General features: G+C 37.0%; 3 protein-coding genes across 15 annotated transcripts; 1 reads left to right on the top strand and 2 right to left on the bottom strand.

Annotated features, from left to right (window-relative positions):
• Window positions 1-105: 105 nt before the first annotated feature.
• On the bottom strand, window positions 106-2688 carry LOC109604627 (U3 small nucleolar RNA-associated protein 6 homolog). The gene is made up of 8 exons (XM_020021147.2): window positions 2341-2688; window positions 1975-2287; window positions 1502-1916; window positions 1100-1450; window positions 893-1046; window positions 588-840; window positions 325-535; window positions 106-267 (listed from the first exon to the last, which is right to left on the bottom strand). The coding sequence occupies exons 1-8, from the start codon at window positions 2427-2429 to the stop codon at window positions 164-166; spliced, it is 1890 nt and encodes a 629-aa protein (XP_019876706.1). The 5' UTR covers window positions 2430-2688; the 3' UTR covers window positions 106-163.
• A 1076-nt stretch (window positions 2689-3764) lies between these two features.
• LOC109604628 (alpha-crystallin B chain-like) lies at window positions 3765-4441 on the top strand. Its single transcript, XM_049963774.1, has one exon. It carries the CDS (start codon window positions 3831-3833, stop codon window positions 4302-4304), a length of 474 nt encoding a protein of 157 aa, XP_049819731.1. The 5' UTR covers window positions 3765-3830; the 3' UTR covers window positions 4305-4441.
• Window positions 4442-4594: 153 nt separating this feature from the next.
• On the bottom strand, window positions 4595-13445 carry LOC109604629 (uncharacterized). Of its 13 annotated transcripts, none has more exons than XM_049963762.1 (24): window positions 13260-13443; window positions 12121-12525; window positions 11936-12061; window positions 11768-11875; window positions 11564-11627; window positions 11090-11122; window positions 10851-10901; window positions 10560-10598; window positions 10455-10508; window positions 10291-10341; window positions 10105-10164; window positions 9855-9959; window positions 9713-9787; window positions 9553-9657; window positions 8803-8826; window positions 8648-8698; window positions 8513-8584; window positions 8108-8323; window positions 8031-8052; window positions 7520-7978; window positions 6833-7460; window positions 6149-6769; window positions 5702-5794; window positions 4595-5256 (listed from the first exon to the last, which is right to left on the bottom strand). In XM_049963762.1, exons 1-24 carry the CDS (start codon window positions 13314-13316, stop codon window positions 5116-5118), a joined length of 3660 nt encoding a protein of 1219 aa, XP_049819719.1. In that variant the 5' UTR covers window positions 13317-13443; the 3' UTR covers window positions 4595-5115. The 13 variants fall into 13 exon arrangements, with proteins under 13 accessions (XP_049819719.1, XP_049819718.1, XP_049819723.1 ...); XM_049963761.1 differs by having other exon boundaries at window positions 4595-5259; window positions 13260-13442; XM_049963766.1 differs by lacking the exon at window positions 13260-13443 and adding an exon at window positions 12813-12976 and having other exon boundaries at window positions 4595-5259.
• Between the last annotated feature and the right edge of the window lie 213 nt (window positions 13446-13658).

Raw genomic sequence — 13658 nt, 5'->3', positions numbered from 1 at the left:
AATTATCCCAATTATATAATTGTACTGTAACTTGTACTGTAGAGAATATTCTTAAATTGTCTCTTATTATTGACATAAGAAGGAAATTAAATAAAAATCATGATATACTAGGTATTTTTTGTTCTTTTTTTTTAAAGTAATTGTTAACAATATTATCACTTAATTACGATTTATCCTCTTCCTGCACATAGTCAGGGAACAACTTTATCTCCTTATCCATCCTGTTATTATTTTTAGAGGCGGCATTCAAAACCTTGAATAAATCATCTGAAAAAGAAATAATTTACATAACAACAAAGTCAAAAGTAACAAACTAAAACGTACTTGCTGGGTCTCCAGAGCAAATCTTGTTATACTCTTCCAAACTGATGTATTTTTCCTGAAAATCGGAGAACAACAACTTATCCAGCTTCGATTCAGCCCTTTGATAAAGATTTGACACCTCATTTGGTTTGTGTTTACTCAAAAACTGTGCGTAATTTATCCAAACGTCCACGTCTTCAGTCCCGAACTGATCACAGGCGTTTTTGTGAATCTACAACAGATACATTGGTATCCTCTTACTGATTAATAATAAACACAAATACCTTTTCAATTTCAGCTTCATCTGGTTGAAGCTGGTTGTTCTCTACCTTGAGCATGGAGTTATGTAGTTCCTTGCAGTAAGGTGTTTGTTTTGCCATTAGTTTGTATTTGGCACGTACATCCTGTACTGGCTTGTTCATACCCAACCAAAGTATGTATTGGGGCTTCAAAACGCTGCACACCTCCCTTGGGGCGTACGTGGCACTCTGATAGAACTCGTCTATAGTCTTCTCGTCCGATGACAACACGTGGAACCTAATTAAATAAATATTATGAGGGTGCAAGTTATAATAGGTCCACAAAATACCTTAAAGCCATGAGCCAAATTGGTAATGATTTGTCTTTTAAGGCTTGGATTCCACGTTTCATAGTTTCATTCACTTCCTTCTCAATATCTGTCATGACTGCAGCTTTCATGCGCAACTTCCACAGCTCCACTGAGTCTGGGATTGCTTCCAGACCTAAAAATACAAATAATAATATTATAAGGGAAACTAAATTAATTGTCTTTCACCTTTTTCCAGCACATCAATGATCTCCTCCTGAATTTGTTGCCTCTGATTTTCGTTCACCGCCTCGTCCATTTTGTTGTCAAGTAATTCAATCCACATGATATAGTGCCGATTGTCCAAGATGTCCTCCTCACAAGCGTCCTCCAAAGCCTGATGCAAAGTTGAGGTCTTCAATTTACTAGCCACGTTTGTGTTGTTCTGGAAGTCCATGAGACAGTCCAAATATCGTCGCCAGAGCGCAGTCTTTTTCTCCCCAGACAAGATTTTCAAACCTTCCTGGTACTTCTTGAAGCCCTGTTCCAGAATTTGCTTCGACGACGTCTTCTCCTGGTCCGAGTCCTTGTTGTTCAATTCTGGAACCAATTCAATTAACAAACATACATAAACTAAGTAACTGAACTTACGTTTCAACTCCCTTTGAGCCAAGGCGTGCCACACAACGTCTTCATTGCTGTGGCTCTGCAGCAACTTCTGTACAATTACATCCTGGGCGTCCTTCGTTGACGGGTACTTTTGGAGCATGTCCAGGATTTCAATGTAAAAATTGAAGTCGTTCACGTCTTGGAAAATGGTTTCCAAATAGTTTTTGAGTTTTAGATTTAAAATTTTCTCTTTGGCCAGCTCCTGTTCAGACAGCACAGCAGGTCGTTTCGTTCTGGCCTCAAACAGTTCGAATTCGAGGGCCGTGCGGTACATCTGGGGCTCCTTGTGTATCCTGAGACCTTTGTGCAAGTGGCTGATGGCATCCTTTATGTTTTTCTTCTCGTATGCATAGTATTTTGCTATCAGAATCCATGTGGCCGAGTTGTGTGAATGATTCTGAACATAAAGGGTTTGTTAAATATAACAAGTCATTGATATTAGTTACAGAACTTACTTTGATTAAGTTATTGAGGGCATACCTCAACGCTTCTGCATTGGTGGATACTTTACAGTACTTAAAGTAAGCCAAACTGAGGGCGTAGTCATTGGGGAATTTTTGTATGGCCACTTCATACAAAGTTCTTATCCTTTTCATCACTTTGGCGTCCAGGTTACCTTTTCTTTCAGCTATTTGTTTCTTGTCTCGCCTCAGTTTGATTTGTTTCATTAGATCCCTCTCATGTTTAATGTACGCTTTAAAGTCCACCAGATTTTTGTTCACACCATTCACTTTATATTCGAACTCCTTTCGGAATCTCTTTATTTTGCTGAAATTTCACGTACGTGTAAATTGTTATATAGTGCTTAATTATTCACTTACTTTATTTCACTTTGGTCAAACAATTGTAACCTTTCCATTTCGGAGAATTCATCATACATTCCCTCCAAATGTCTGCTAACGTTCTCCATTTTATTAGGTCTGTTTTACTTTAGTTTGACTCAATTAATTAATAAACACAGCTTAAATAAACGTTGAAAAAGGTAACACCACACATGTCAACAAAAAGATTTGAGGTTATGTGTCAGTCAAACAAAGTTCTTCTTCTGCTGTGCCCTTTTTGAAAAATTAAATGTGCAATTAAAAATATTTTTCATAATATTACAATGTTACAAAATATAAAATCCCTGAGGAAGCCACGGTTTTAATTGTTGTGTAAGTTGCGTCATTTTTTATTTATATTCTTGCGCAATATTTCATTTTTCTTCATATAAGACAAAATCACGTTATTTAAGGTATTTTAGAACAATTATCTCTCATTTTGTCCCAGTTTGGAGCCTACTCTTGTTCTTTAAGTTATTTTTAAACAATTTTCTCTCTCATTTTACCTTTGTTTAGACCAAAATCTTTTTATTTAAGATTTAACAATTTTCTCTCTCATTTTACCTTTGTTTAGACCAAAATCATGTTATTTAAGATATTTTAGAACAATTATCTCTCATTTTACTTCAGTTTGGAGCCTAATCTTGATTTTACAACAATTTTCTCTGTCATTTTAGCTTTGTTTAGACCAAAATCTTATTATTTAATATATTTTAGAACAATTAACTCTTATTTTACCTTTGTTTAGAACTAAATCTTGCTATTTAAGATATTTTAGAACATTTTTCTCTCATTTTAAATATTTTAAAATAATTATCGTTTAACGAAAAGGGAAATTTTCAAACAAGGAAAGTATTAAGTAATATTTTCTTTGCACCAGAGAAGTGTAAATAAATATTTTTAATTAATTAACAGTTAAAATTATTTAATTTGTTTGAATAATAAAAAAATTAAGTACTTTTGACTGTATATACAAATTATTAATTGTGATTTTTATATATTTATAAATATCTATATATAAATTTGAACTGAATCATCTGATTTGTCAAATTAAAACAGTTAAATGTATATTTTATTTATACAAAACAATTATTACTGGCTAATTAAGTGGTTAAATAACTTTAAGTACGTAATTTTATTGAGAATTTATTAAATATAAATGTCTGATGTCAATAATGCAACAAAAAATGTTTATTTTAAAATATTATTTAACGTTTATAAAAACATTGTTTACTTAGTTATTTTTCCACGTGATTCTGGACACTATTCTGGAAAATTAAGGCCTTAATCACGTCTAGTATATTCTTGAACACATTTCAAAACATTAGTTTGTTTATCCACTTCGTTCTAGAAACAAATACGCAGCAACGCGCATGCGCCGCATAAACGCGGGTGCATATAAATATGACCGGCCGGCTTATTACGTCAGTTTCAAAACAAAAACAATTAGGAAAGCGTTTACCGGTGAAAACTAAATAAGTGCGCAAAAAATGTCTCTGTTCCCGTACGTGTTGCGCGACATGATGCGACCCCTCAGGATGATGGAGAACCACATGCGGCTGGCCGAGGAGATGTTCAGGCCCGTGTACATCAACGGGCCCCGGATCGCCGTCGACTATCAGGAAGATTTCAATCAAAAGGACAAGTTCCAAGTCAGATTGGACGTGCAAGACTTCAAGCCGGAGGAGATCACGGTGAAGACCATCGACGGTAACGCCATACAAATCGAGGCCAAGCACGAAGAGAAGAAGGATGAGTACGGGTTTATTTCGAGGCAATTTGTGAGGAAGTTCGTCCTGCCGCAGGGACACGACTTGAAGGGGGTCGTGTCCACTTTGTCGTCGGACGGGGTGTTGACCGTAACCGCCCCGAAAGTTCTAGAGGAGCCCAAGGTGACCGAAATTCCCATCACTCATGTGGAGGGCGAGAAAACGGCAGCTAAGGAGGAAAAGAAGTCTGAATGAATCGTTTTGTGATATTATGTTAGCGTGTTATCCTTTTATTTAGTAGTTTAGTCCTTAAGTATGTCAATAAATTACTATTATTTGTAAAAATGTTAAATATATGTTAAATAAAAATGTTAGTTTATGTTTTACCAATATTTCTGGAATTTATATTTCCCTTCAAACTTCTAGAATGTGGTTTATGAGTTTTACTTGTTTTACCAATATTATAGAGTTATTCTCCTAAAACTCCTTGAATGTAGTTGTTTTATCCCATATATTTTGAGTTTATATTTCAATAAAACACAAACTTCTTTGAACAAACAAGTTTATTAATTTAACTTTTATAAAAATAGACCTTAATCAATATATCACAGTATAAACTTACAAACAAAATTAGATATTAAAAGAAACCTGACTTATATACTTGAAACACCATTCACAAACTGATTTTTTTTATTTGGTATAAATGTCACTACTGTAAGTTTATACATTTTGGCTTGACAGTTCTATGTTAAGTTCGTTCTAAGCATGTGGGCTTTAACTCAAACGTATACTGTAATTTTGGAAACAAACGTAAAATTGGCAAATTTTGGAAATATTAAAACATATTTAGAACTAGAACTGAACATGCTGAATTTTGGTATTCAAGTAAACATTAAGAAAATACTATATTCAAACATAGAAAACATTGAAAATTATATAATATATAAAAGGAATATAACATACACATGGAAATAGTAATAATAATAGTAATAGAACAAAAGTAAACCTATAGTATTGCTGTACTGCTCATAACTGGGTCAAATTCAGTACCATAAGCCATTCAAAATTAATGGTGGTGCTGCCTGCCCCTAGCAAGGTTTAGTTGCTCACGCAAGTGCTGCAGCATATCGAGACGATCAAGACGATCCATCCGTAGTTGAGGGTTACGTCTACCCACGTTGAGTATATCAGCCCCGTTGGCGGCTACCTGCTGAAAATAACACTTTGGGTTAATAATTAAACCAAATAATTAATATGAATATGAGTTAGTTTAATGCTGTACATGTTGCTTCAAAAATATTATTCGTTTGTACTCCCCAGTAAAATGTTTAACTTACCCCACTACGTCTTCCCAATCTAACAAATCGATTATTTCGCCCTAAAAATTTAATGTGACAGTGAAAATGTGTAATTTTGATTTCAACCCCAGCCACAAAACTGCAAATCTCCACAGGCAAAACACACGAAAACCTGCACGAAGTTAAACCGTACGAAAAGCACACAAACCCAAACAAATAACATTTTCAAAAGTACTTTAGTTATGAACATGTGCACAAGATCATCAATGATGAACGTTCCGCTTCTTCGTTGCTGCTTTGACGTGCCTTGTTAGTCACAACTTACCAAACGGGCAAGGCAACAATGAAACTTACAATTTGGAAACCTGCAAAGACAGGAGCGCGTCTTCTATCATTGCGGTGGACGGCGTTGCGTCTAAATAGCTCACGTAGTTCGGCATTGTCACCCTGAAATAAGTACATTGTGTTGCTTCCGGTTTAATGTCAAAGTACCTACATATCCTAATTGAAAAAAATGCAAGATGTGTTCCAAAATACTCTTGGCAGAACTCTTGGAATGGTGGAGACACCTACGTGTTACCATAAAATGGTACAACCATCACCTTTGGAAGCGGAGTTTTTGTCTCGATATTCATACATTAAAGACTATTAGGTACTGGAAGTGGTTCAAAATGTTGTAATGTAAAAAATTCAAATAACATTAAGTGTAACTTTTCCCGTACCTAATGCCATGAGAACAAAAACTTCCCAAGCTTCCCTTTGGAAAGCACCTTGTACCCAACACCAGGCAAGGTAACTTACGTTTAGCAAATCCATGAAGCCCTCCCTGGGCAAATTCTTGGACCTATCCTCGTAGTGCTGACGAACGTCGGCGCTTGGATCAGTCTTGAGATTAGTGGTGCCCAGCTCCTTCTTGGCGTTCTCGGCGCCCCGCAGCACGTTCTGCTCGTTCAGCTTGTTGGTGTCACTGTAAAGCGGGCACAGATGCATCCTGTCGCCGCCTATCCCGTTGAAGTGCGTGTAATCCTTGACCGGCTTGCCGCAGATGTAGCACATCATGGCGCCACAGGAGCACGTCATCTTGTTGCACCCCTCCTCCTTGAAGAAGGAGGCGCCGCACTTGTGGCACTTGCGCAGCAGCGCCTCGGTCATTTTGTTCTCGATGTAGGTGCGCGCCCTCACCTCCTCGTCCTTCTCGACCTCCTCGCACTTGAGCGGCACGTGGCTGGCCTCCTTGCACAGACGGCACGACTCCTTCATGCAGTCCGGATTCAGGCACCGGAATATCTTGTCCGCCTCGTACGGTATGGTGGCGAAGTCGCAGAACGGGCAGCTCTCCAACTCCTCGATGCCCGCAGCCTTGACTTCAGCCAAGGTCTTCTTCTGGGCTATCTTGGAGAACATCTTCGGCGGCAAACACTCCTACATTAATCAACACACCAAAAATTAGCAATTAACTTGTGCGCAGTGAGTGGGGGTACGAACCTGAAGGGTGTGCAGGGTGAAATCGGCACCGCAATCGGCCAGACAGGGGAAGTCGATCTTGCCGTCGCCGAAGGCGATCTCGCAACTCTTCAGCACGCACTCGCGGCAAAAGCCGCAGCCCTTAGGACACTCGTAGTAGTCCTTGGGCATCACCTCCTCGTCGTAGCAGCAATTGCAGGTGCGCATCAGGCCCGCCTCCTTGGCGTTGCGCCGCTCCTCCTGCTCCTTGGCCTTCATCTCCTGTATGTACTTCTTAATTTCGTCCTTGTGCTGGAGGAACGCCAGCTCCTGTAGCAGCGGTATGTTTTGGAAGTCGTCCGGCAGGCGGCAGGTGCGCCTCCTCGACTTCAGCGTGTGGCCGTTCTTCATCATGGTAGTGAGGGCCTTGTACACTTCGTAGGGACGGCGACGTTTGGCGTTCATCACTGTGGCGATGTCACGGACGGCCAGCTTGTCGAATAAGTTGCGCATGAACATGGTAATGTAGTGGGTCTCGTCCACCGTGTACTCGGGCAGAGGGCGCCCCTTGGTGGCGAATGTCTTGAACGGGTCGGGGAACAGTTGGACGAAGGCCTTGACGTCGAACTCGGTGGTGTACTGCCTCTGTTGGGCGGACAATTGCAGCCTCCTACAACATTATATTAAGTTAACCACCAATTTAAATTATATTCCACCATTAATATGCACCTGTTGTACTCCTTCAAAGTGGGATAACCCTTGTTCTCCACAGCATTCTCGATGAACTGCTTGAGCCCCTCGCGGTCGTTGCGGTAGCGCTCGCACTGCATCTGCAGGTAGGTGGGATCCGCGTCCGGCAATATCCCCTTAAGTATCTCGAACTGTTCGACCGGATCGACCTCCCGTTCCGGACTAGGTGGACGGACCGGACGGCGTGGGTACTGGTCGTTGGTGTTGAACACCATCGTCACGATGTCGTTCAAGTCCTGGAGGGTGCGGTTCTCGCACAACGAACGCAGATAGTTAGGACAGGCGTCCGGGAACATCTCCATCATTTTGATGCCTAAGGTCAGCGACTCCTGGTTGTCGACGACGGTGATGGGGGCGTTGGACGGGCCGGAGGCAGTGGCTTCCTTTTCGTTATCGGACGGCACCGCCTTGTCCACCATGTCCTTCCGTCTTTGTGGTCTAAACAACACATTAATAACTAAAATAATTCAATTTATTTTAACAAACTTACGGATTGACATCGATTACTGTGTCTGTAACAACGATAAATGTTATTAAAAATTAATGTAGTTTCAAAAACACGCTCACCTTCATCTGAGGCGTCCAGATCAAGTTCTACAAAGTTGTCGTCGGTCTCTGGGCCATTGTATTGGAACTCCAGCAGCTGGCCGACCACGTTGTCGATGTTGGCCGGCAGACCTCGTGGGCGCAGCCCCTTTTGGTAGCAGAACGCCTTCACCACCTTCCTGCTGCGGCCCGAGATGGTGGTCAGGACGTCGTACAGATCCAAGTCCGCGTCGTTTTCTAAAATGAATACCATATTTTCGTTCAATCAATGATTTTTTTTTAATTCATCAGCTTCTAATATGTATTGATGTCGTGTAATAATAATATGATTGATTGTAAAAAACATGTAGAATAGTTGATAAATTTTAAACTTCAAATGCAGATTGAAGTATAATGTGACGTGTGTCAAACAAAACAATAGATTACCTTGCTCTATTATGTCGGGCAATCCGTTGATGTCGTCCATGTTTCTTACGACAATTCTTGGATGATCCGCCGCTATAAACACGAATTAAAATCGTTTAAAATAAAACCATCATTGGTCAAATAATTGCACTTCACCTTCTTGTCCATTTTGTTTCCCACCGTTTGCTTTTCTTGGAAGCCAGAACGCTACAAATAAATATAGTAAAGTAAGGGTGAGGCAAAGCTGGAAAAAATTCATAATTTAATTAAGGCGGCACAATTAAAATGAAAAGCAACACAAATGTAATTACCTGAATGATCCTCTTCAAAGGGTACTACAACAAAAAGAAAACAAAACAGGACCTTTTTTTAGTAGCATAAAAAACTAATTATTTTAAGTAAACAATCCTTCATACACAAAGTATCAGAAAAAAAGTTAAGAAATGCATTAAGTTTTAAGAATATTCAAATATTTCTAAAATAAAAAACAAAAAGAAGCTTAAATTCATATGTTCACATTTTTAGATTAATTATATACAAAATTGTGAAAGAATTAACAGTAAATTGTAGAAATAATTTTAAACTAAAGGTGTAAATAAGGAACACCAGATCTAATCAGACTGTTTAAAAAATTGTTAAACCATTCATTCTATAGTTAGATTTTTATATTATAGTTTGGAAAAACAAGACAAAAATAAATAATGTGAGGGAAAAGTAAATGAATTTGGTCCTTCTTCATTCACCAGTTACTAAAAAAATACGGAAAGCATTAACTTTTAAGAATATTCAATTATCTGTAAAATAAATTTCAAAGAATGGCTAAAAATTCTTGTATACACAATTGAAAAAGGCAAAAATACGCAGTAAAAATTTAATAAATTGCTTAATGTTTCTTAGAAATGTAATTGTGAAACATTATATGATATACTTTCTTTATCAACTAAATGCATGTGTAAAATGCCAATGAAACTAAACACTCTGCTGCACAAAATATAAATATAATCAATAAGCACAGAAACACAAATAATTTGCAACAATTACAAACGTTAAAAATTAATCACCTGGACGAGTATATTGCTTCCTCCTGGATGTCCCTGGTAGAGACGTTGAAGGTAACACCCCCAAAGGTCCTTCAACCCTATTACCTCTTGAGGTTAAAGGCAAATCTATAAAAACAAATACTATTAAATTCAAAAGTCATCAACAAACCAACCAACTAACCCAGACCCAAAGGATGCTTTGATGTGGATGGCTTCACCTTCTTTTTGTACGTCAAACCCGATGTGGAGGGCAAATCTACGATAAAAAGCACAACAATCAACTCATACACCTTTCAACAAACTGAGGATATTTATCTAACTACCTAGAATCTTTTTAATAGCCCCTTGAGAAGCGACTAAGGGTATTGGATTTGTTTTTGATACTTCGTCAATTGTTTCGTTCATGCATGAAGACTTATTCATTTTACCTGTGTGCGTGAAGGAAGTTAATCAGTAAGTGAGTCGTAAAGACTGATGGGCGTCTTTTAAGTAAGTATCAAATATCACAATAACAATGAACAATTGCTCAAGTATTAACCAACGAAACTGACGATAACAAAATAAAATATTTACTTGTGTCTTCCTCCAATATAGGCATATCCTTGAAAGCGTGAGTGGCCCCAGCTTGGCTCCCTGTGAGGACATACAATAAACAAATTAATAATCAACTTGATGTAACTAACATAAATAAATAATAAATGTGTGCACTCTAGAGAACTATAAAGCTGCTGCGTGAAATGATCAAAAATTGTACTTTACCTGGTACTTGTAAAAAAGCCTGATTGTTTGCAGACGTTGCAAGATTGTTTACTAAGAGAAAATGATATTAATATTTAACTAAGTGTGGTATGCACTTCTTAAGCGAAACTAGGTGATAAAAAAGCGGGTTCTAAGATAGGGTAATGAACTAGGAAGTCTTTTACCTGCGTCTACCATCGAGGGGAGGCCCTGTGATGTGGTGGGCACCTCGTTCATGGCTAAAAAATTATTTAATCAGATTATATGGGATGATTTAAGATGGAGCTTACCTGTAGGGGGAGGGTTATTGTCTATTGCAGCGTTGAGTGCTAAAAGAAAATAATACATTTAATTAATATATTAAATGATTTAGCAAATTATAAAATACATGTGAATAATATACAATTTTCTTGCTTTAGTAGTAATATACCAAAACTGACCACTTATTAACATTTATAATTATATTCTCATCATTATATTACAAAATAAGGGTTAATGAATAATTGTAATATTCACTTTTGTATTTAATAGAAAATATCAGTTACTTCTTATAGAAATTGTTACTAATTAAATATTCTCACCAATATTTTCAAAAGAAAGTAGATTATTGTATTGCCAAGCAGCACCTTCTTCTAAAAAATAATACATATGTCAGATAGTTTAAAGAATACAATTATCACTAAATAATTAATTGAGAAATCTAATTTTATAAACAATCTATTAAAAATATCAATATTGTCAGAGATGTTTGAAACAATAAATTTAAAATCATGAATTTTAAGACATTTTATTTCTAATTAAATACTCAAACAATTCTTACTTTGTATGTCATTGGTTTTCGAAGAATCGCCACCTGAAAAATAAAAAAATAGTAGAAATATTAACAAATTAATTAGCAATGAACAGAAGTTTCTTGTTTAATGTCTCAATATAAATAGACTGATTTATTAAAAAATTCACATTTTATGAACAGTTTTTATCAAAAAACTCAAATATTAAACTAACAAAATTTAGTGTAATATTCATATTAAATCAGAAATTTATTGTTTATAGTCACAATTGTGGAAAAAATAATATTTTATGAACAATTTTGTCAAAAAACTGAAATAACTGACTAATAAGATGTTAGTCCAATCAGAAATTTAGGCTGATTTATTGAAAAATTCATATTTCATGAACCGAAACATCAACTAATTTAGTCATATTCATATTATTTGGATGAAAAACTAGGAATAACGTTAATTATTTAGTATGGTCATGTTATGAGCATAAAAAATTCCATAAGTAAACTTACTTCCACCAGGCAGGTTCTCCTGGTTCATCCCCTCAGGGGTGCCATATCCATCGAATAAGGCATACTAAAAATAAAATAAAGTATCACTAAATAAATCAACATACAAAACATCAAAAGCCAGAATTAGCAACCCCCCATTTATTTGCCCATTTAATGTGTTAGGTGTGTGCAAGAACAAAGCAACAAAAAAAAAATTTGATTTACAACTTGATTAACTTCCAAGTCGTCTGGTAGATTGTTTGGGTGGAGTTGGAGGAGCTCCATTACAGTGTTGTGAGTGTCGGTTTCAGGTTGTTGAATGTATTGTACATTCTGTAAGAATTTCCAACGCATTATTACAGTTCGGGGTCCACCAATTGGACAAAGACTTACGTGCATGCCTGTGGAGGTGACGTCCCCGTTGTTGGGTTGAAACTGGACGTCCAAGTCCGCCTCCCTGGTCACAGTGCAAGGTGCTGGGCGCTTCCTTGGAATGCCGGGCAAATACTCGTTATTAATCTGAGGACAACGATGGAAACCCTGTATTTAATATTTATATTGGTGCTTAGGTGTCTTACCTCGAGGTTGGGCCACTGGTTGTTGTTGACCTTAATGATTTTGTTCTTCTGAGGTGAGATGTCGGTGGAGGCCCGCTTTGCGTTGTCCTTCGGCCTCGGCTGGTTGATTATCTGTCTGACGACGATCTCCAACCTGTTCGGTATGTTGCCCAGCTCAGACAAGCTCCTGTAGAATATCATTTCGTCCATGTCAGGGAACAGCTTGCGCAACTCGAAGGCCTCATAGAGCCAGTCCCCCTCATGCACACTCTCCTTGTCATGCTGGCTGATGAAGTGCTGGATAGTAAGGATGTTGCGCTCGGTGGGTCGGCATTCCGGTAGGTTCGACATGAACTGGATTATCACCTCTTCGGACGGAATCCAGGGCAGGATCTTTCTGATTCGTTTTGCGGCCTTTTCCAGGGACTGAAATGATGTCATGATATATGTAGACCTTTTTCGTTGACTAATAAGAGATTAAAGGAGACATTTAAGCTTATTTTTAAATAAATTTCTTAAAAAAATACATAAAAAATGAAAAAAAAGTAATTCCAGTTACATATTATTTTATATAAACGATGTTAAAATTTATGTTACATATTTTTTGATGCTGAAATTCATCGTTGCACTAATAATCGACACCCAGTAAAACATAAACGTTAGTCATCAAGATAAACAAAAATACATAGTAAAAAGTGGGGTTATGTTCTTACCATTTTATTGAATGGAACAAATCAATGTTGTGGCACACTCACATATAGTTACGACATGTTTTAAATCAAATAATGCGGTTACTGAAATTAAATTAATGCCCTTATTTAAATGAAAACATACAACACAAAAATTCTGATTCTGTAGAGGACTATTGCGCATAAGGTGCGCGCAGGAGTGAAACGCGGGAAAAACGATTATCTAAATTATAAACAAATAATTATACTTAACTATTTTATAACAAAATATTTGTACTGTTTGTTAAAAATATATTTTCGGTGAGTGATTTAGGACGTCAAGTTGACACGACCAACAATCGGACTCTTTATAGACCTCATAATGTTCCCCCTTTTATTCATTTATTCAGCATTCCATAATTATAGAAAATGTATTCTGTGCCAAATTATTTATTACAATTTAATGAAATTAATTAATTAAAAAGATCTTACACGTCTCCCGTGAGCCACGGAGCACGGCTCACCCCACATGTGCATGCTGAAATACATGATGTCCACAGATAAAAATCACCACAAATTGGAAGCTTGTTTCAATAAATGCGACTGTGTAATTTGCGACCGTTGCTGCGTAACACCTAACGACCAAATTTACGGAGAACGATCTAGGACCACATGGAAATGACAAACTGCAATACTAACTAATAAATTACAAGTCACAACTGGAAACAGCCTCCTTTGTTTTATTTGTTTTCCATAGATTAAAAGATATAGATCATTTATTAATATAAACCATGATTTATTTTATGACAAATAGTATTTTATTTTAAATTTAATCATCAATACATCAATATTTTATTTATACATGTAATTATAACTCAATAGGAATAGAAA

This window comes from Aethina tumida, chromosome 2, assembly GCF_024364675.1.
Source record: "Aethina tumida isolate Nest 87 chromosome 2, icAetTumi1.1, whole genome shotgun sequence".
Classification (NCBI taxonomy): Eukaryota; Metazoa; Arthropoda; class Insecta; order Coleoptera; family Nitidulidae; genus Aethina; species Aethina tumida.
The sequence above is the reverse complement of the archived record's forward strand: the minus strand, read 5'-3'. Positions and strand labels throughout refer to the sequence as shown.